At 57.9% G+C, this 20,681-nt stretch overlaps 6 protein-coding genes across 6 annotated transcripts; 3 read left to right on the top strand and 3 right to left on the bottom strand.

Annotated features, from left to right (window-relative positions):
- Positions 1-738: 738 nt before the first annotated feature.
- CHS3_2 (Chitin synthase, class 3) lies at positions 739-4,159 on the top strand (the record flags this gene model as incomplete). Its single annotated transcript, XM_066779568.1, has 3 exons — positions 739-3,164; positions 3,221-3,711; positions 3,771-4,159. The coding sequence occupies 3 exons, from the start codon at positions 739-741 to the stop codon at positions 4,157-4,159; spliced, it is 3,306 nt and encodes a 1,101-aa protein (XP_066630372.1).
- Positions 4,160-5,348: 1,189 nt separating this feature from the next.
- Positions 5,349-7,616, top strand: SLS55_008153 (uncharacterized protein; the record flags this gene model as incomplete). Its single annotated transcript, XM_066779567.1, has 2 exons — positions 5,349-5,355; positions 5,653-7,616. The coding sequence occupies 2 exons, from the start codon at positions 5,349-5,351 to the stop codon at positions 7,614-7,616; spliced, it is 1,971 nt and encodes a 656-aa protein (XP_066630371.1).
- Positions 7,617-11,324: 3,708 nt separating this feature from the next.
- SLS55_008152 (uncharacterized protein) lies at positions 11,325-13,123 on the top strand (the record flags this gene model as incomplete). Its single annotated transcript, XM_066779566.1, has 4 exons — positions 11,325-11,344; positions 11,406-11,927; positions 11,977-12,364; positions 12,704-13,123. The coding sequence occupies 4 exons, from the start codon at positions 11,325-11,327 to the stop codon at positions 13,121-13,123; spliced, it is 1,350 nt and encodes a 449-aa protein (XP_066630370.1).
- A 315-nt stretch (positions 13,124-13,438) lies between these two features.
- Positions 13,439-14,778, bottom strand: RDH1_2 (short-chain alcohol dehydrogenase; the record flags this gene model as incomplete). Its single annotated transcript, XM_066779565.1, has 4 exons — positions 13,439-13,669; positions 13,991-14,293; positions 14,339-14,653; positions 14,686-14,778. 4 exons carry the CDS (start codon positions 14,776-14,778, stop codon positions 13,439-13,441), a joined length of 942 nt encoding a protein of 313 aa, XP_066630369.1.
- Positions 14,779-15,867: 1,089 nt separating this feature from the next.
- On the bottom strand, positions 15,868-17,480 carry SLS55_008150 (uncharacterized protein; the record flags this gene model as incomplete). Its single annotated transcript, XM_066779564.1, has 2 exons — positions 15,868-17,248; positions 17,476-17,480. The coding sequence occupies 2 exons, from the start codon at positions 17,478-17,480 to the stop codon at positions 15,868-15,870; spliced, it is 1,386 nt and encodes a 461-aa protein (XP_066630368.1).
- A 1,128-nt stretch (positions 17,481-18,608) lies between these two features.
- SLS55_008149 (uncharacterized protein) lies at positions 18,609-19,516 on the bottom strand (the record flags this gene model as incomplete). The annotated part of the gene is made up of 6 exons (XM_066779563.1): positions 18,609-18,748; positions 18,805-18,834; positions 18,962-19,086; positions 19,204-19,310; positions 19,369-19,441; positions 19,497-19,516. The coding sequence occupies 6 exons, from the start codon at positions 19,514-19,516 to the stop codon at positions 18,609-18,611; spliced, it is 495 nt and encodes a 164-aa protein (XP_066630367.1).
- Between the last annotated feature and the right edge of the window lie 1,165 nt (positions 19,517-20,681).

Here is a 20,681-nt window from a genome sequence, read left to right as displayed (position 1 = left end):
GCAACTACCCGATCGCTTCCTGGATACGCGCACGACACCCAACCTAACCTTCGTTCTGCATCCACCTTGAAGCCTGCAGCCTGCCGCAGCCTGCGCATCTACTCGGTGCTCGTTCCCCAGCGCGCCCCATCGCCGCTGCCCTTCGTTATACGCCGCAGCCACCTCTCATCCGCGGCGCTCTCTCAGGACGCCTCGGACGGGGTGCACTCAAGGCGCGACCAGAGCAATCTTGAGAGCTTGGGTGCCGTTGGCCCTGTGGTACGTCACTGCAATCTGCAGAATTCCCGAGCACACCTTGTTTCCTCAGCCTTCCAGACCACCACCACCGGGAATGCAGGCTAACCTGCAACAGCACCGCGCAACATGTCTCTCCCGCTCAGGACACAGCCGCCGTCTTCGCCGCGGCGGCGCGAACAGGCTCACATTCGACACAGCTCTCACGGCCGCACTCGACGAGACTCGTCTACCCGCCGCCGTAGGCCTTCCGACGTCGAGCCCCGGCCGTCGCACGACTCGCGCACATCGCGCGCGTCGAGAACCACCCCGAGAAAGGAACATTCGCGCCATCCGTCTTCGCAGAACGCCCTGCCCTCCCCCCGGACACCAACCGCCCGCGAAGAGGATCCAATGATGGCGGCCGGGCAAGAATTGAACCGCAAGCGCAGTCTAGTAAGGCCGGAGCGCAGCCGCATCGAGCCCGACCACCCAAACTATCACTACCGTCAGCATGCCTCAGGCATGAATGTGCGGCCTTCGACCACTGGCAACGACCCGCTTGCCGAGAATCATTACGAGGCCGAGACTGCGAGCTCCGAAAGTACAGACATCAAAACCCTAGCCCCGAGGGTCCAGCAGCGGAGCTCGGGCAACAACTACTACAACGAAAAAAAAGAGGCCCACAATCGACATGCTGGTGTCGATCGCAAGCTCCAGCGCAGATCCGCCCGGCAAGAACCGAGGAAGAAAGATAAAGACGCAAAGGCCCGAGAGCGCATCCGCAACGGAGAGCGGCCCCCGAGTTTGTGGAGCGTTTATTGCGCCATCCTCACTTTCTGGGCGCCAGGTTGCATTTTGCGCTGTTTTGGAATGCCTCAGAAGGCGCAACAGCAGGCTTGGCGCGAGAAGATGGGCCTGATCAGCATCATCATGTTGATCTGCGCTTTCGTTGGTTACTTGACATTCGGCTTCACCGAGACTGTTTGCCCTAACGGAGGCCCAATGCGGCTGCAAGTGAACAAAGTCGACACTGGTTACATGATCATTCACGGGAAGGCGTACGACCTCTCGAAATCTTCCCACCCCTGGGTACGCGGAATTCCGGAAGGCGCAAATGTGCTTTTCGACCTCCCAGAAAAGCAGGGCGGCAAAGACGCTAGCTTTTTGTTTCAAAACGTCAACGGTCATTGCAAAGGCTTGATAAACGCAGCCGACGGGTCTGACGTGGTGTCTGAGGACAACGGTGCTGAATTGGCCTGGTATTTCCCATGCAACACCTTCAAGCAGGACGGTTCCTCAAAGCCGAATTTCACGACTCCATACTACCTGGGTTATGCATGCCACACATCTAGCAATGCCCGCGATGCGTTTTACAGCCTCAAGAGCGACGGTGACGTCTTTTTCACCTGGGACGATGTGAAGAACTCAAGCCGAAACTTGATGGTCTACAACGGTGATGTGCTCGACCTGAATCTTTTGGAGTGGTTCAACACTACTCAGGTCTCATACCCTAGCCGCTTCGATGATATCCGGAAGAACTCGGCACTCCGTGGTGTTGACATCACCCGCTCCTTCACTTCACCAGAGGACAAGCAAATCGCCAAGTGTTTCTCGGAAATCATCAAGGTTGGCTCTATCGACACTGAAAGCATCGGCTGCATTGCTTCCAAGGTTGTTCTCTACGTGTCTTTGGCGTTCATTCTCTCTATTGTTGCTGCCAAGTTCTTCCTCGCTCTGGCTTTCCAATGGTGGATTTCCAAAAAGTACGCTGCCGACAAGTCCGGGATGGGTCTTAATCACAAGAAGAGGCAGCAGGAGATCGAGGACTGGGCGGATGATATCTACCGTGCTCCGCCGAAGATTGCCGATCCCACTGGACCTGGGTCGATGGATCGCAGCAACAAGCGCAGCAGCAAGTTCTTCCCGTCGACATCCAGATTCACCAGCCCCTACGCAATCGACTCTGGCAAGTCCCGCCCGCCGCCAACGACCATGGCCAGCCAAAACTCGACCGCTCGTCTCATGAACCCCGTCTTCAAACAGGGCAATCGAAGTGAAGGCACTCTTGGTTATGACGTGAATAGCAGGTCTGCTGGAGGCGAAAGCCGCACTAGCTTGATGCTCCCGCCAACTTCTGACCAGCGATACTCCAGCTACATGGGCGAATCCGAGGGCCCTGGCCCGGCAGGATTCATCCACGAAGCTGTAGTCCCGCAACCTCCTGCCGAATGGCAACCGTTTGGCTACCCCCTCGCCCATTCCATTTGCCTGGTCACCACGTACTCCGAGGGCGAGGAAGGAATTCGAACCACCTTGGATTCCATCGCGACCACCGAATATCCCAACAGTCACAAGCTCATCCTCGTCATTTGTGATGGTATCATCAAGGGCAAGGGTGAGGAGTTCTCGACCCCAGAAATCTGCCTTGGCATGATGAAGGACCACGCTGTTTTGCCCGACGAAGTTCAAGCCTTCTCCTATGTTGCCGTTGCTGGTGGATCGAAAAGACACAACATGGCCAAGATCTACTCTGGTTTCTACGACTACGGCGACGATTCGCGCATCCCGGGCGAGAAGCAGCAGCGCGTGCCGATGATGCTCGTTGTCAAGTGCGGCACCCCTGAGGAAGCCGGCAAGTCCAAGCCAGGGAACCGCGGTAAGCGTGACAGCCAGATCATTCTGATGTCCTTCCTCCAGAAGGTTATGTTCGATGAACGCATGACGGAGCTCGAGTTTGAGATGTTCAACGGCATCTGGAAGATCACCGGCATATCTCCGGACTTCTATGAGATTGTGTTGATGGTCGATGCGGATACGAAGGTGTTCCCTGATTCTCTGACGCACATGATCTCCGCAATGGTCAAAGATCCCGAGATTATGGGCTTGTGCGGCGAGACTAAGATCGCCAACAAGCGCCAATCGTGGGTGTCAATGATTCAGGTCTTCGAGTAAGTTTCCCATGTCTGTGCGTGCGATCGGCATCCGATTCCCTAACGGGTAGCAGGTACTTCATTTCTCACCATCAGGCCAAGTCCTTCGAATCCGTCTTTGGCGGTGTAACGTGCTTGCCTGGCTGCTTCTGCATGTACCGCATCAAGGCGCCCAAGGGTGGACAGAACTACTGGGTCCCGATCCTGGCCAACCCCGATGTCGTCGAGCACTATTCGGAGAACGTCGTCGACACCCTCCACAAGAAGAACTTGCTTCTTCTTGGCGAGGACCGTTACCTGTCAACGCTGATGCTGAAGACGTTCCCGAAGCGCAAGCAGGTGTTTGTTCCACAAGCAGTCTGCAAGACGACGGTTCCGGACGAGTTTAAGGTTCTGCTCTCGCAGCGTCGTCGGTGGATCAACAGTACTGTCCACAACCTGATGGAGCTCGTTCTTGTCAGGGACTTGTGCGGCACCTTCTGCTTTAGCATGCAGTTTGTTGTCTTCATCGAGCTTGTTGGCACGCTTGTGCTGCCGGCGGCCATTTCGTTCACCATCTACCTGAGTAAGCCAATCCTAATCAGCGCGACGACGTGTGCGGGCTACTGACGCGAGAGAACACAGTTGCGATCGCCATCAAGGCAGCAATCGAACACACGGCGGCGCCGACGATTCCTCTAGTGCTGCTCGCGCTCATTCTCGGTCTTCCGGCCATCCTGATCGTGCTCACCGCTCATCGGTGGTCGTACGTGGCATGGATGCTGATCTACCTCGTGTCCTTGCCCATCTGGAACTTCGTCCTCCCGACGTACGCCTTTTGGAAGTTTGATGACTTCTCGTGGGGTGACACGCGGAAAACGGCAGGCGAGACGAAGAAGGGCGGGCACGAGGACGACGGCGAGTTCGACAGCAGCAAGATCACGATGAAGCGGTGGCAGGACTTTGAGCACGGTACGTCACCCCCCAGCGCGGGAAGGCGAGGGCGCAGACTGACTTGGAGCAACAGAACGTAGACTCAGGGGCTCCAGTGTGGGTTGGTCGCAGCAGAGCGCGTCGGCCGGAGCATGGCCGGCTGGCTCGCATCAGCAGCAGCAGCAAGGATACGATGGGTACTATGAGCATTAATCATCCTGCATGGTGGCGTTTTCCTGGGAGATGGCCAAGGGCAGATGGTTTCTCAGCGCGTCTGAAAGCTGCATCTGGTGGCACCGGCACAGAGATGATCCGGGGCGGGCATGGTGTGATTGGGCGGCGGGGGGCAGAGGCGACGCGCAGCTGGACAGATTCCGACACGGGCCTTTTTGCCAGCAGCATCTGCAAACGTGCGCTGCTCGCACTTGCATGACGGGCGGAGCCGAGCTGACGGCGGCGGGTAACGCGGGTTTTGACGATGCAAGATGCAAGAGACGAGGCCGCCGGCTGCGCGGTCGCAGGCGAGGCGCGCGCGGCACTGGCGGGCGCATATGTATCTAGCCATTATCAAGTAACGACGTAATTAATCATGAGCTCCAGCGGGCAGGCGAGGGCGTGTGCGGTGCGGAGGAGCTTGTGCAGGGGTGCGCTGGTGGCTCACGCCCATATTCGATGCAGCATGCAGCGCCCGCGTCGGACGAGCTCCCGTTTCCAGCGCCAGCCGCCCCCGTCGGCTTGGGGCGGTTGCACGGTCATGTGCGTCGGGCTGGGCTGCTGCGCGTGGCCCTGATGGGAGCGAGAGCGTTGGCGTGTTCGCGGACTTCGGCTTGGACCCCACAGCGCTGGCGAGCGCGTGTTTAACGTGTTAAACGGCCCAGCAGCGCGCACACGTTGCTCAAGTTGCAGCAACCACCGCAGCGCAGAGCCGCGGCGTCCCTCCGCCCCTGCCCCACACTGCGGCCGGGCCCTTGCCCCTCCTCTGCTCTGGCCCTGTGGCCCTTGGCCCCGTGCGAGCCGCTCTTACCTTATCGCCTGCGCTTGCGCCTGCCCCGGCCCGCAGATCGCGCCCCGCGTCCGCGGCGGAGCGCATCTCCAAGCCAAAAGCGCTGCTGATGCTCGTTTCCTTCTCGCCCGTATCACCCGCCCTCCGTGCCGCCCGTCCAATCCGCGCCCCCGCGACGGGCCCAGCACGCCCGAGACAGATCCCGCTCCCCAGCATCCTCCCAGACCTGCTCAAGCGCGCAGTCGCCCCAGTCCCAGAGCCCTGGCTCAAGCGCCGCCAGCTCTGTCATGCAGCGTGCCGGCCTGCCAGAGCCAACGTGAACGCCCCAGAGCATTGTACATACTGCACGTCTCGTGGCTCCCTCGCGCAGCCCTGCACATACGCCGTTTTGCGACTTCTTCGCATATCCCACATATTCTTTAGCTCCGACCACCCCGGCGAACGTTGGATCTGTCACATCCGATCCACGCCGCGGCCCGCCCGCGCGCTGAACCCCGAAGCCGTTCTGGCGTCCCAGTCCCAGTCGCAGCATGGCCAGCCCAGGGCATGACATCGCCCGCCCGGCCCCAGTGCAGAACCACGCTGCCCCAGCCTTCCAGTATCGCTCCAGTCTCCCCTCCTCCCTTCCCTCGATGGACCCCTTCTCGCAGGACTCGGCATACCACGGCGATACCGAGCCAGACATGGACGGCCTGCCCGACGACGCCGACTCCGATATGGAGGACACCCAGCCAGGCGGCGTCCCAATCCCGTCTGGGGGACCCTACCTGGGCCTCGACCTTGGACCGCAGCCTGCTCCGCCTCTCTCACATCTGCAATCCCCTGCGCCTCAGGAACCCGTGGACGACACCTCATCCTCGGCAAACGATGAGGGTGGCTACCCGTGGGCAGAGACCTTCACCTTCCAAGGAGGAGCGGTGACATTTACATCCATAGCGGACACTGGCAGTGGGACAACACCCGCCTACATCCCCATCAACAACCAGCCACCATCTTTCAGTCTCGGGAACGCGCAGTTCGCCATTCCACCTTACTGGGAAGATTATGAGGTCAACACACCTTCCGTGGATGACTACAACTTCAAGTCAGATATCTGCAAGTTCATGGAGACTTGGAGAGTGGCTGCCGGCATCCCGGAATACGGACTGAGCAAGATCGGCTCCGAGGCTTCCAGAGTCAAGCACTGGGATCGCCCTCGGTCCATATTGAGAGAGGATCTCCAGGGAAACCGATACGACATCCAAGGCATCAACTGGGATAGGCTCGAGACAGTTCGAGAGGCGGCCAGAGACGCCCGTACCAGACTCTATCAGGTTTCCGTAGGTCGAGTCGGCGTACTCCCACCCAGAATGGCGAGAAAACTAGCCAACACGGAGAGCTATTTCCGCTTTCGGAGAATGAACACAAATCACCAGGCTCTGATAGCCCATTTCCAGCTGCGCAACCTCATTGCTGCGACCTCACGAGCTGACATCTTCTATGCGGGCCGGTCGAGGGTGATGCGCACCGACTCGTCGGGCGTCTCGACGAGCTGTGTGATGGATCTGACCAGGTCCCAGTTCGATTCACTGCACTCAGCAACATTCGACATTACGTCGATGACGGCTTCGGAGAATATTCTGATTGCAGGTGGCTTTCACGGAGAATACGCACTGGTCGACCTGCAGTCGGAGTACGGCAGCAAGCCTACCCAGGGCTTCATCACGCACGAGCCAAACGGCATCACCAACCACGTGCACACGTTTGCGAACCGTAGCACCGGCGGCAACATGGCTGTCTTCTCGTCGAACGACAAGCGCCTTCGTGTTTTGGATTGCACCACGAACCGCTTCGTCCACGACTTCGGTTACGAAGACGCCATCAACTGCTCCGCCACTTCGCCAAATGGCCGCATGCGCATGGTCGTCGGCGACTTCCAAGAAACGCTGATTACAGATGCTGAAACCGGCCGTCCATTCGAGCGACTTGCCGGGCATGACGAACACACGTTTGCATGCGCCTGGGCTGATGATGGTATCCACCTTGCCACGGGCGCCCAAGATTCCAAGGTTGTCGTGTACGACGCCCGTTGGTGGCGGCAGCCACTTTCAGTTATCGCATCGGCCATGGCCTGCCCGCGCAGCCTGCATTTCAGCCCGGTTGGCGGTGGGCGGCGTGTCCTATTGTCGGCCGAAGCAGACGACGTGGTCAGTGTGATGGACGCGCAGACATTCGACCGCGCGCAGACACTGGACTTCTTCGGATCCGTCAGTGGCGTCAGCTTCGTTCCAGACGGCTCCAGCTTCTTCGTGGCCAACAGCGACGGCAAGTTCGGCGGAATCATGGAATTCGAGCGGGCCGGCTGGGGCGAGAGGGCTGGCGTCCAGACCGAGCACGAGATGGATGGCCGCGAGAGAGGTGGGTCGAATCTCAGTGGCAGGCGCGTGGGCCGCGCAGTTGACCACAGGCAGACCGAGTGGGCGAACGACGTCGACGTCGACGCCGACGCGAGGACGAAACTGGGTTCCATAGCACGCAGGAGAAGAGGCCTCGGCCTGGGTGAGCTTGTCGTGTAGACGGCCCACTCTCGCCGCACCACCTCGCCCTCGACCACGTCAACATGTATTAACTCCCCAGGGAGCAGCACCATCATATAACCGCGATACCTTGTATTTGTCTTATCACTGCATTACCTACGCAACCGGGACGGGGGATTTCCTTGACGCAGAGACGACGACCAACGATCGAGACGTAGCGAATGCGGTGTGGCAAACTCGCAATTTGTGACTTGCAATGTTGTGGATCTACCTTCTTTTCCTTGCTTTTTGGGCGGCTCTCCTTGTGTCGAAGGCCACCACGTGTGGACAGCATGGTGGCGTTCTTGTGCGTTTCTGTTTCTGGCCTGCTTACGGCTGAAGGTCAGCGTCTTCGAGATTGCTCGAACCAGCACCAAGCACTTTGGTCTCTTAATTTTTGTTGTCACCCTTTTTTTTTTTTCGGATTGTTACTTGTCAGATACCTTTGTGGAATTTCTTTTCCACGACTTCTCGTTTCTTGTGACTAATTTCTACTTTTCCTCTCCTCGCCTGATCATTTTGATCGCCTGATTTCGGGTGGGGTTCCTACTTATTACTTCTCGATGGCACGTCCATCTGCTCATTCAACAAGTATTTATGGGGGCTGTCGTTGCGCAGTCCTTAATCATCCTTACTTGTATACCCCGCCCTCGCCCTCTAACCCCTACTGTGACTGTGGCAACAAGCCATGCTTCGATGGTCTGATAGTCTTACTACCACAGTAGCATGGAGGGACTGGTGCCGAGACTCTTACAAGCGAATTGTATGTACATGATCTACAGCTTTCCTCTTCAGTGCAGTTCACTTTTGTTGAAAAGAGTAGTGATCTCTCCTGATCCCGAGACATGGCCAGTTAGGGGGCGAGGGTGTCTTGGGGTGAGCAAGCGTACCGTTCTCCGGACGGTAGGGAGTGTTCTCTTGCTAGCCCTGTTTCGTCGATTGCTTTGAATCATTTTGTCCATGGCTCACTTTTCGGTTGGGAAGGATCGCGGTCGTCTGATATTCTGAGACAGCAGTAAGCGTAGGTTTGACGGGATGGACTGCGGCTGAGGCGGTGGCATAGAGGCATTGCCGCTTTGGGGCTTGAATCCTGTCGCCGAATACATGCACTATGTTGTCTCGTTTCGCTGACCTGACGGGGGGGTTATGCGGAGTAAGACTTGGAAGTGCGGTCCTTGACTGGGAATGCTAATGGTTGTTGATCCTTTCGCTTTGCTTTTTCTTCCTCCCATGCCGGCTCCCGCCTGGTCGATCGGCTGATCTGCACACGGATGGCTTTCTTGCGTTATACATACGGAGATGCACACGGCCGTTGCCGAGACGGTGAGACTAGGGGCTTTTTGGGAGCGGTGGCGTTTGGCTGCCTCGTGAGCTGGCTGCTGTAGCTGCGGCTGCAGGTCAGCGGAGGCTGACTATTCTTGCCTTGCCATCATGCCTTCACTCTGTGGTTCCACACTTGCCATGCACTCTGCCGTCTGAGGCTGAATTTGCATTATTTTGCATACACTTGATCCTTTCAGCTCGGTGAGCATTGCATTGCGCAAGTAGGGGTACGCGTGCCGGCGGTTACACCCACGGCCATGGTGCGTAGCAGCATACCAAGCAAGGTATTGGCTACGTACGTGCACGCTCGCTTCGCCCTTTCTTCCTTTTTATTTTTTCCCTTTGATTAAACGCCGCCGATCAGTGTAACGGTCGGCAGAGGAGCTTGTCCTTCCCTGCATGGTTACACGCGAGGGAAAAATAAAAACATCGGCGGTGTAACGGGGTCTGCCGAGGGGGGATGATCAGGGAAAAGCTTATGCTCAGACCCGAAGTGGATCATGCTTGTTGTACTTGCTTTTTCCAGCCCGTTCTCTCGCTCGCTCGCTTCGCTTCGAAGACGGGTACGGGACACGCCGACTTTTCTCTCTCTCCACTCTTCTCTTCTCTCTTGGTGCTGGATACGACGGCTATCTTGATGGCGTGAGATTCCGTGGGTTCAGCGTGCCACGGTACCGTATGCTTCCCCACTCTCGGCTGCTTGCGTTTTTGACAGTGTTTACACTTGCAAACTGTTGAGGACGATTACTTCTCGTTTCCAAGTAGTGCTTCAGCTTCACCCACCCGAAAACGACCAGGTGGCAAGCCACCCATGCAGAAACCCGTTGTCGGAGACAGACTGAGGCGCTTTTTGTGCTCTTCGGAAGAAGTCCAGATCTTCCCCGACACGTGCGGCCAGCTTTCCGAAGGGGGCGCCCGCGCCACATTCCACGTGGGGAGAGCAGCGCCTCAACCGTCGCCTCGCGGGTGGTCGCTTGGTCTGGCCCGAGAGCCACATGGTCTGGAACCTTTGAGAAGAGCGGCATTTCGATTGGGTTCATCATTGGGTTGTAGCTCTGCGCCTACATTTCAGCATTCACGTGAGGCTTCAGTCCTCACTTTTGACCATTTATGAACTGCCGTTGTGGTTGTGGTTGTAGTTTCTTTTGTATAGCTCCTGTACGCGCCCCTGAATGTAGCAAAGGTCGTTAGAAGATCTGTTCCGGTAGTGTTAGTTAGAGAGACGTCAGTTCCCTTTTCAAGCTCTATAAACGCCGTTCTCGCGTGGCAGCAAGACAGTCGAGCCTACTACTGAACCCGCCTCGCATTACTTACATCAATCTTCGGGGCCTTATTTGTCGTGAATGGGGCACCGCACTTCTGTTGTCGTTAACGATACACCGTCCGTTTCCTCTCCACGCTTTTCGCTCCCCTCTCCACATGGCCCCGGCTAGTCGCACACGTCATCGCCATTATTCTCGCCTTTATTTTACTCACATACCGATCGATTGAGCTCCGTAACGTCGCATCATGTGCTGCAAATAGTACCAGGCTGCAACAGCGGTAGTCCATAAGCATCAGGGGTGAAGTGCAGGAGAAGACATGATAGGGAGGGGTGATTCTTCAATGCTCAGTGATTGAAATAGATAGGTATGGCAAGGGTGGAAGGCTGATGATAGTACATTTTGCATCAACTGGGTGGAGTGCCCGGGGAGTTGGCTCGGCCCCCACTACCGAAGCTGTACTCACTCGCCTTATCGCCGAGGAGGAGGACCAATTAGCTGGCTTGTTCCCTTCCCGCACTCATCCGATTGCCGCAAGACCCCACGGTCTTATTGCCGTGCTCTCTGAGCATCAAGCCTGTCTCTAAATTTAACTCCTCAACGTTGCAGCAGCCGGAAAGCCCCCAAAACACAGTACTACGCTTTTAGCTATAAGCGTGTTCTGCCGTGGCAACTAAAATATCACCCTCCGGTCGTGCTGGATTCTTTTCTCACATGCAACTCTTCTCTCCTCTCCCAACGCCATGGATTCCTTCCGTCAAACCAGCAATGCTGGCAACTATGAAGTCCACACAGGCTTATGGACCGACTGGACCGACGGCCCAGTATTTGGCGCAACCATTACGTTGAACAAACGGGACGGATCTCTTCTCATTGCCTTCATAGCCCTCTTTGTTAGCGTTGTTGGCACCAGCTTTTGGAGGATCTGCTGCTTTGCCCTCCATCACCTGTACTCGACGCATGCGGCACAAGACGCACTCCATCACCAACGCCAAGCCATCTTCAGGAATGCTGCTAACGGCTCAAGTGGTCTTTGTGCGTTGCTTAACATTTGGTGGGAGTGGCGTAAGACTGCTGTCCATCGACCCTCTCGGCGACTGCTCCCTGTCATCGGGTTTGCCATATGTTGTATTGGCGCCTTTGGTACGGCGGGCACCCTTTCCTCCAAGGTCTCTACTGCGGCCAACGGCGTATTGATTCGCAGCCCTACGTGTGGCATCCTGGACTCAGCAAACAACCCCAATCTGGAGGATTCGGTGTCGTACTATTTTCCTTGGGCAGCCCAGATCATCAGTTCCTGGGCAATATATGCGCAGGACTGCTACCTCAACGTCTCCGACCTGGGATCTTGCAACGCCTTCATCCAACCGCAATTACCAGTTCAAATCGACCGCAACGCAAGCTGCCCCTTCCAGGACGGAATCTGCGAGAGCGAGTACGGAAACATGGCGTTTGATACGTATCTCGACAGCCACGTCGACCTCGGCTTGAACGCGCCCGCTCATGAACGCGTCCGGTTCCGGCGCGTATCCAGCTGCGCACCCGTCAAGATGGACGGGCATCGGAGCATGTTTCGTTCTCCTGAGACTGAGATGAACTACACGCGCTATTACTATGGACCAACGACCGGAAGGAACTTCACTTATGAGTATCCAGAAGTGAGTTGGCGCTCGACACCAAGTAGGCCCGGCGCTGGCTCCAATGGTGGTGGTAGATACACAGTAGAGTAAGCGGGATTGCATCTCTGGTCCGGACTGCCCACTGATTGGATGCAGGGTAAAGAGCGGATGTCTTTACAACGGGTCATACACCGACTTCGCGGATTATGATCCCATACCAGCTCTGAGACAGCCAGATGCAGATGTCCATCTTATCTTTCTGTCGGCCAACAGCATCCTATACACGCAGAAAGTCGACGATCCATGGTATGCTGCCACGACAAACAGTACCACCATCACATCCGCCGAGTACGCAACTGGTCGGGTCCCAGCATACAGGGCAGACCAGCCCGTCTCCGTGCTTGCATGCTCTGTCAAAGAGCAGTATTGCAACCCGAACTTGGCCTCGGGCGAACAGTGTTCCCCCTTTGGCGGCACATATGAATCGCCTTCTTTGGCAGATGGCCTGTGGAAGAACAGCAAACAGCGCACATCGTTCGGATGGGTGAGTGCAATCATATACGCCTTCAGTGTCACAGTCGAAGCCGTGCCCGGCATCCTGAGAGAAAGCTCTCTTCTGGCAAGCTACAAGACCCAGGCCGGGTTCTCAGGAGGGCTCCCCAACAACCAGTGGCAACTGGAGGCAGAAAACTGGCACGCTGCCACTCTGGTAGCGTTGCAGGGAAGCATGACGCAAGTCGCCAAAGGGACTTCGGATGAGAAGCTGAGGGCATTTCTGCGGGCCCCAAACAACACGGAAGAACAGCAGCTTTGCAACAGCCAGGCAAGCGAACCCCCTTCCCTCCCTGTCCAAGGTCCCAGGCGCTAACGGCTCCCGGTGCAGAAAATCCCCAGTGCGGCATACTCCAACTTTTCCGTGTTCGGGCTTTGCTTGACTCTCGCGCTCGGGTCTGTCATTGTTTGTCTGTCATACACGCTGGAGCCTCTGGCAAGCTGGATCCAGAAGCGCCGCAAGTCGCGAGCTCCGAACTATGCGTGTCTGGAATGGGCCACGAACGAGACGCTGCAGCTGCAACGCCAAGCTTATGAACAGTCGGGCATCGGAGTTTGGGAGGGATGCGCGAGCAGAGTCCCCGTCACCAAAGGCGGAGAGAGGCTGGCGGTTCTTGATTTGGAGAATCCGCATTGCCCGCGGCTGAGAGCGGTCGTTGAGCAGGATCATGGCCAAAAGACCTTCCCGCACGACAACGTGGATGCCGGCCGGAAAGCGCCGGAGGACACGGCCACGGAAGTCTCCTTCTAGATTGGAAGCTGTTGCTGCGGGAAGGAAGAGACTTGGTTTCAACTCTGATCATCATCCCATCAACTGCATCCAATACCATGGCATCACAACGTCTACTCGCTTCACCGAGCAACAGCCCCACTCTCTTAACAGTCAGAATGACCAGAATTAGATTGATTGAATGGATCCTAGCGGATTAGAGAACATGGTTATATGCACTTCAAACTTGACTTGGATTCATAGCCGCGAACAACCCACGTCAAGGCCAACACTATCCTCTCAATCTTGGCTCGTTCCCGCCTTGACACATACACACGCAAACCTTCCCCCGAACTCTCACATGTACGCCTTCGTCTCCCTCTCACACCACTCCCAAAACTTCTCCGCGATCCCCAGCCCTCCTTCCTCGCTCGTCGGCTTGATGGCCGCCTCGAGTTCTGCCCGGGGTTGCTGGATCTGGCCCCACGGCACGACGAGGCAGCCGCTGTTGTCGACGCCGACGTCGGGCGACCAGCCGGCGTAGAGCTCGGTGTAGGCGCCTTTGATGGGCGGGTAGAGCATGCCGCGCTGTTCTTCTTGTTAGAACCCGACAGGAAACGGTAGGGAGAGAAGGTATACTCACAGCGACCAGACGCCCGGCAGATCCGCTATGCCTGTACAAATCCGTGTACAAATTTCCGGGGTTCCAAGACTGATTTGTTCCGTTAGCGGCCTTCGTTCCTGCCTTCTACCGCCCCAGTCTAATCGAGGAACTCTGAATTCCTCCTCCTCCTCCCCCCCTATACTGTAGCCACAACTTCTTCCTTCCATCTCTTTCTGTGAAACTTTTCAACCATAACCAAGATAGACACCTTCAGGACGAAAAGGGAAAAGAAGGAGAAAACTTACAGCGCTAACAATGCCCTCGCCCTTACTATACCTCCTCGCAAACTCGGTCCCTAGGAACACATTGCCCGTCTTGCTCTGGCCGTAGTTCTGCTGCGGCGTCCCGAGCACCTTGGGCGCACCCGTCTGCTCGTCGAGGTCGACGCCGTGCAGCGGGGCGAGGAGGTCGATGGCGATCGAGGCGGCCCACGTGACGCGGACGGAGCCGGGAGGGGAGGTCGATGCGGTTTGGCGGAGCAAGGGAAGGAGCAGCTGGGTGAAGAGGTAGGGGCCGAGACAGTTGGTGCCGAGTTGGAGGTCGTGACCCTGTTTTCGTTAATGAGAGAAGGACGACAAGTCAACAACACATACCTCCTCGGTCTTGCTGCCCTTGGGCGGGAACATGACGCCGGCGTTGTTGGTCAGCACGTCCAGCCGCTGCTCCTTGGCCAGGAACTCGTCGGCGCTCTTCTTGATGCTGGCCAGGCGGGCGAGGTCCAGTTGCAGGAACTCGACCCGGCCGCCGCCGCCAGCCTCCTTGACGGTGGCGATGGCGGCGCTGGCCTTGTCGGCGCTGCGGCCGGCGACGTAGACGGTCGCGTTCTTGGCGTACAGGATCTTGACCAGCTCTAGGCCGACGCCAGAGTAGCCACCCGTCACGATGTGGACCTGTTTCTTGGTTACCAGCTGGACAGAAGCAGAAGTGAAGAGAGCTGTACCTTGCCTCGCTGGTCCGGCAGCTCCTTCTCGGTGAACGGAGGGTTGGCGATCCAGGCCGACTGCGCGGCGATGTTCTTGAACCTCTGGAACATGGTTTCGTCTGGGGTATCAATTGGCTGTTGTTGTGCCGAGTCCTCTGGCTGGAAAGCGCACGGTTGGGGGAGGGGGATGATGCGCGTTGAGCTATGATGCAATGGCAGCTAGTTGTCCACGTCCGAGCGCCAATATCGCCCGCCCACCCGACGCCATCCGGCGCTTGACGAGCCTTTTCTTTGGAGCCCTGGCACAAGTGGCCCCTTTACATCAATATGGTCCCTGCCTTTCATTTCCTATTCGGGCGTGAGGCCACCAAGCAAAACATAGATCCAGATCTGATTGAAAGGACAACAATACCTATGTTCTGGGGACAGATATATTCCGAAAATTTCATGGCCATGCACACAGCGTTGAGCCCAGATTCCTGCTGGAGTGTATTCATCTTCGTACATCATATCTCATCACTCTGGACTTCCGAAGGAGTTGAAAAGGCCTTCCGCATCCCCGAAACAATGCTCTGCGATGCACCCCATCTACTCAACACCAAAATACCAGTATATTCCAAAGGAGCATTCTAATCCATCTAATCTCCCGAAACCGCGCCCTTGCTCCAATATACACACTTCGTATACCCAAACCCTCATCATAATCCCCGCCAGACGCGCTTCGAAATCCATCAAGGTGAGCTGGGCCTAGGCATCATCTTGAAGCTTCAAACTCAAGCCGCTCTCGACCCCAGGGAGCATTGCCTTGCCCAGTCCCCAGGCATTCTTAGCAAAGGAGCGGCTCAAGCCTTGGTGCGCATCCATTGCCTGCATTTCATCCGCCGAAAGAAGGTGAAGTTCGGGACTTGGGTTGATGAAGGGTATTTCGACAGGCTCGCACAGCGTGTCCGGCGCGGGCAAGCTGCCGTTGTTGAAATAGTTGCGGATGTACCCCACAGTACATGGCGAATAAGCCGCGAGGGAGCAATGCTGTGAGTGCCAAAAGGTTAGTTCTCCATTCAATCCTCCTCGATAGTGGCTACTCACCCCAGGCGAGTTCTGCGCCAACACTTCCGAGCCAGGGAACAGCGATTTCATCTTGTGCGCACTGTGCTTTACATTAGCCAACCAAAGGGTCAGGATATCCCAAGAGGAGAGAGCTTACTTGATAAGCGGAGTAACTGGGTCCGCCGTATTCCCAATCCACAGGATGGGGTTGGCCGTGTCGCCACCAAACTCGGGCTTGAAATCGGTGAATCTGTACAAGGGCCTGAATTTCCAATTCGCACAATTCATCCTGTGTCCAGCCCACATGGCACCGACGGATGGAGAGATTGCATCGAGCTTGCGCCAATGCTCTTCCATGCCATCCATGTCCAGGAAATCTTGGGGATCGCCATCACTGCACATGATGGCCATTGAAGCTTCGCCATCCACTTGGGCGATATCCGTGTCATTTCCCTTGGCGGCACAGGCGAAAAAGTGCTTGCCTGTGAGATAGTCTTCCATTTCTCCGTCTTCATCGCCACGAGCCACGGCAGCAAGCATCTCGGCCATGCGCGGAAACGCCTGCAATGGTTCATAGAGGGCCATAAACATGAACAGTCTAACATCGCTCCAGGTGACGATTTCGGGAAACTCGCCTTTGACCGAGATGGGGTTGTGATACATCTTATCGAGAACAGCCAAGGCCTTGGATTGGATGTCAGCCGCCGTCGAGTTGCCATCAGCCAGTGGGCAAGCGGTGGGGCCGGCTTCAGCGCAGCGGTCGTAGAAGGCCTGCATCGTCTTCTCCGTGTCGTGGAGGTTGTCCGACCAAAGCGTCTTCATGTAGTTGGAGCCATGGACTACGCCATCCAGAACAAGCCTTCCCACACGGTCTGGGAACATGGATGCAAACGTACTTCCAAGCAGAGTGCCGTATGAAAAGCCCCAGTACTGAAGCTTCTCGGTGCCAGGAACATAGATCTCTGGCAGCTGCAAAGATGCGCATGCACCGTGTGCCTCGCACATCTCAATTGCATCCTCAGTCAAGATGCGCCACGTTTCAGCCTCGCGGTACTGGCCAAAGAGCTCGGCAACTTCCAGCATATCGCGCGCGACTGATGCAGTGGTGACGTAGTGTTTCACATCGCCCTCGTCATGCCGTCCGGCGCAAGACGCTCCAAGTGCATTGACCATGGACCAGCGTCGACCGAGCACGGCATCAGAGCTGCCCAAGATGCCTTGCGAGTCCAGTCGCAGGTTCCACGACTCCCTGATGGATGCAGAGCGGAAACAATGGGCACCAGGAGTGGTTCTGCCAATCCCGCGTGGGTCGAAGCCAACGACGTCAAAGTACTTGGAGGTGGAGTTCTCCGGCGCCTCCGATGCCGGATCAACGGGAGAATCAATGAGCGTCTGGATGGCAAGTCCTCTGGCCGTGACGAGGTCGACTCCAGAGCCTCCCGGCCCACCTGGGTTCAGGAGCACCGGACCACCGTACCGCGGGTCGGTAACGGGGACTTTGGCGGGCAGCATGGTCACGGCCAGGCTGACATGCCTGTCAGGAAAGGTGCCGTTCCACCAGTCCAGCGGCAGCTGGACACGTGTGCACCGAAAATCGCGGTAACATGGCTGGAACGCGAGGTGTTTTGTGGAAGGGACCTATGCGGAATGTGAGTGCCATCAGATAAGATGGAGGGGAGGAATGAGAATGGGCGTGGCCGCACGGCTCCCGGCCAGGGGTCCAGCCTGCCGTGCTGCGCCGTGACTGCAGGGACGGCTTACAGCATCCCACGAGAATCGCGGTGTCTTGGAGGCTTCGGCGTGCTGGCGTGCCCGCTGTTCCAGCTCGGTGCTCACGAAAGCCGCCAGGCGATCAAAGGCGGCGGCGGCGAAGTACAAGAGGACAAGGACAAGGACAGCAGCGCGGGCAGACCGGAAGGGCGCAGGCTGGAAAGTAGGGCGCCTCTCGGCAGGCGCGGGCGCTTTCATCATGGCCGGGTTAGCACCAGGATGCGAGGCAGGAGAGCGCGAGAGCGGCGGGCAGAGTGGTGGTATAAAGCGCGTATCATATCGCAGCCGACGCGATAAGGCGCAGCGGGCCGGGGGTGTGGCGGGCAGCTGGGATCATCTGGGCTTGCTGACTGTCACGGCCGCGGTTGGCTGGCGCTGGAGATGGAGGTGGCGGATGGATGCCCGCTGCAACCTCCGCGCCGCTCGCGAGCCCGCAAGCCCGCAAGCGCAAGCCTGTAGGTAAGCTCTCGGGGCGCCCGCAGTCACGTGCGCTCCGGCTCGTGTGCGGTTGATGAAATGATTTTCCGCCCGTTTGACTCTCGCAGTCCGGCTGCGCTGGGCGGTCTTCTCTGAGCCTTGATCCCTCCCCTCCGAAGCGTGGTGCGTTCCTCTAGTCGCCTGCGTCCGTTGCCGGCCCAGCCCTGTCGCCCTCTGCCCGCCCACAACCAGACTGCCGTGCGACGTGTTACATTTGCGACCTCCCGCCTCTCCCCGTAGCTCCTGCTAGACCTTTGCCTGGACGGTCATGAGACCAAGCCCGGCAGCCCGTCGCCTCTGACTGGGCCGCCAGTCCACAAACAGTCACTGGTGCGAAGGGTCGTCTCGATAGAGCCCAGACAATATGCATAGTTCCATGGGGTATCATCCCTAGGTACGAGCGGAGCAAAGCAAGTTCCAGTGTCTGTTGTACCTTGTCCCGACCATGAAAAGTAAAGAGAAGAGCTGACCAATCCATGTCCTCAATCTTCTTCAAGTCCCGTCCTGCGCCAAGACCCCGTGTCTTGACGCCCTGCAAAGAGTGTGACTAAGGGTATCCCTTTCCTCCAGCCCAGTGTTTTAGTGAGCCGCAGTGGCCCAAGCGAGAAGACAACGCAAAGAAAATAGAGGCCAAGAAGGGACCCCCATCACCACTGGCCGCCTTGCTGGCCTCCTTGGCCCTGGTTGGGATCCCAGCCGCCTGCGGGAGCACCGCCGTACGATTGCTGGCCGCCATAGCCGCCCTGGCTCTGACCCCAGTTACCACCGCCGCCGCCGCCGCCGAAACCTGCGAGGATGTGAGAAATACCGTTCATATGCACATGACCTTCCGCGTCTACTCACCACCACGGCTTTGGTAGCCACCGCCTCCGCCTATAAGGAGAACGTTAGTGAAGAGCAAGGAATGGGGGAGTAGAGTGCGGAATGTGAAATGTCTACGCTATATCACGTGCCAAAACACAGCCTCAAGGAGCATATGGGGGATATGGGAGCAACTAACCGTAACCGCCACCACCTCCTCCGTAGCCTCCACCGCGGGGACCGTTGTAACCGCCACGGAAGCCGCCGCCGCCGCCGCTGGAGCGGTCAGACGCCTTGTCGACGCGGATGGTGCGGCCGTCGAACCTGTAGTGTGAAGTAAGCAACGGCGTTGGTTCGAGCGACGGAACGGTGTCCGTCGCAGATACAGTGGCGGCCCAAGCTGAGACGCTTCACCGCCTTCGGGGACGTCTTGCGACTTACTCGACGTTGTTCATGGACTGAATGGCAGCTTCGGCGTCGGCGTCCTGGGTGAAGCGGACGAAGCCAAAACCGCGGCTGCGGCCGGTGTCGCGGTCCTTCACGACGACCTGCAAGGCTCAGGATCAGTGGATGCCAGTTGAGCTGGAGCGCGATGGGAGCTCGTACCGCTTCTTCGACCTGGCCGAATTCCTCGAACTTCTGGCGAAGGGTGGCATCGTCGGTGTGCCACGCAAGGCCGCTGTGGTCCTGTCAGCCGGTGCGCCTGCCATGGCGACACAGACAGGCGAGCTTACCCTATGAAGAGCTTCGACATTTCAACACGTCGCAATCCTGGATCTGTGCGGAATGTCTCAACGGAATGCCCTCAGATGTGTGGCGGGGTCGACGAAGAACAAGAGTGATGGAAGGCAAGACGGTGTCGGGCGCTGCGCGCCAGACGATAAAGGAAAGAACAGCAGAGCAGGCGCAGAAGGCAAAAATCAGGAAGGAGCGACGCGCGGCTGCGCGCCGCGAACGTCCATGAGAATGAGGGCTAGAGCAGGAGAGAGGAACGGACTTGCGGAACGGTGAGCTGGGTTGACGGTGTGAGCAGCGAGTTTGGGTTGCGCACACGAGAGCAGGCGGCTGCGGGTCGCAGAAAAAAGATTGGTGTTCAGAGTCGGACGGACGCAAAGAGGTGGGATGGGGAGTCAGCACAGCGGCGCGGGGCAACCTGGTGCAATTTGCGCTAGCCGGCAGGGTGATCGAATAATCGCCGCTCACACTCAGCGGCGAAGGCCTGGAGGGAGAGTGGCAGGGAAAGGTGAGCAGCTGGAATGGGGCTTGTCCGTATTATGGATGGGCCCTGCGGTGGATCGGGGCCTTCGCGCGCGCCATTGGACACGCGTGCGAAGGCAGCCTGTGGCGGCCATCCCGAAAGCAGCGAGGGCTCTGGCATCGACATCCCGTGTTCAAAAGATCATGCGGCCCATCGCTAGCCTGGCCCTATAAGGCCCAATGGTAGGAGTCAAGCACCGGAGCCTGCCCCCGCAGCGTGCGCTTTTTTGCCTGCGATTGGCGGGCGCGGCGTGGTGGTGAGGGCGCGCCCACGACCGCCATCCCTACGCGTCGCTGGCGCCCGGCGGCGCGGCGGCGGATGAGTGGCCCTCGCGCGGATTCAAGCTTATCGCGTCGCTGCACGCGTGGAGGCTCGTCCTGGCTCGTGCTTGCCGCCTGTGCAAGGTGAGCGCCCTGGGCCTGAGGCGCGCTGCGAGCGATCAGCTGCTGGGCGTGCGTAGTGCGCCATCCGAGAGCCTGGATTAACGGCCAGCCGGCATATGCATATACAACAGCGCCGTGCTCGCACATCACTCCCCTACGCGAGCAACCAGCTGCGCGCTTCCTACGCCTTCTTTACATAATACTTGCCAGAGCGCTCCCCTGCCCGCGAGCCTGCCTCGCCCTGCGATAACGGGGATCCCCCACGGCGTTCGGACGCA

The sequence above is a fragment of the Diplodia seriata genome (genome assembly GCF_021436955.1).
Source record: "Diplodia seriata strain FDS-637 chromosome Unknown scaffold_8, whole genome shotgun sequence".
Taxonomy (NCBI): Eukaryota; Fungi; Ascomycota; class Dothideomycetes; order Botryosphaeriales; family Botryosphaeriaceae; genus Diplodia; species Diplodia seriata.
The sequence above is the reverse complement of the archived record's forward strand: the minus strand, read 5'-3'. Positions and strand labels throughout refer to the sequence as shown.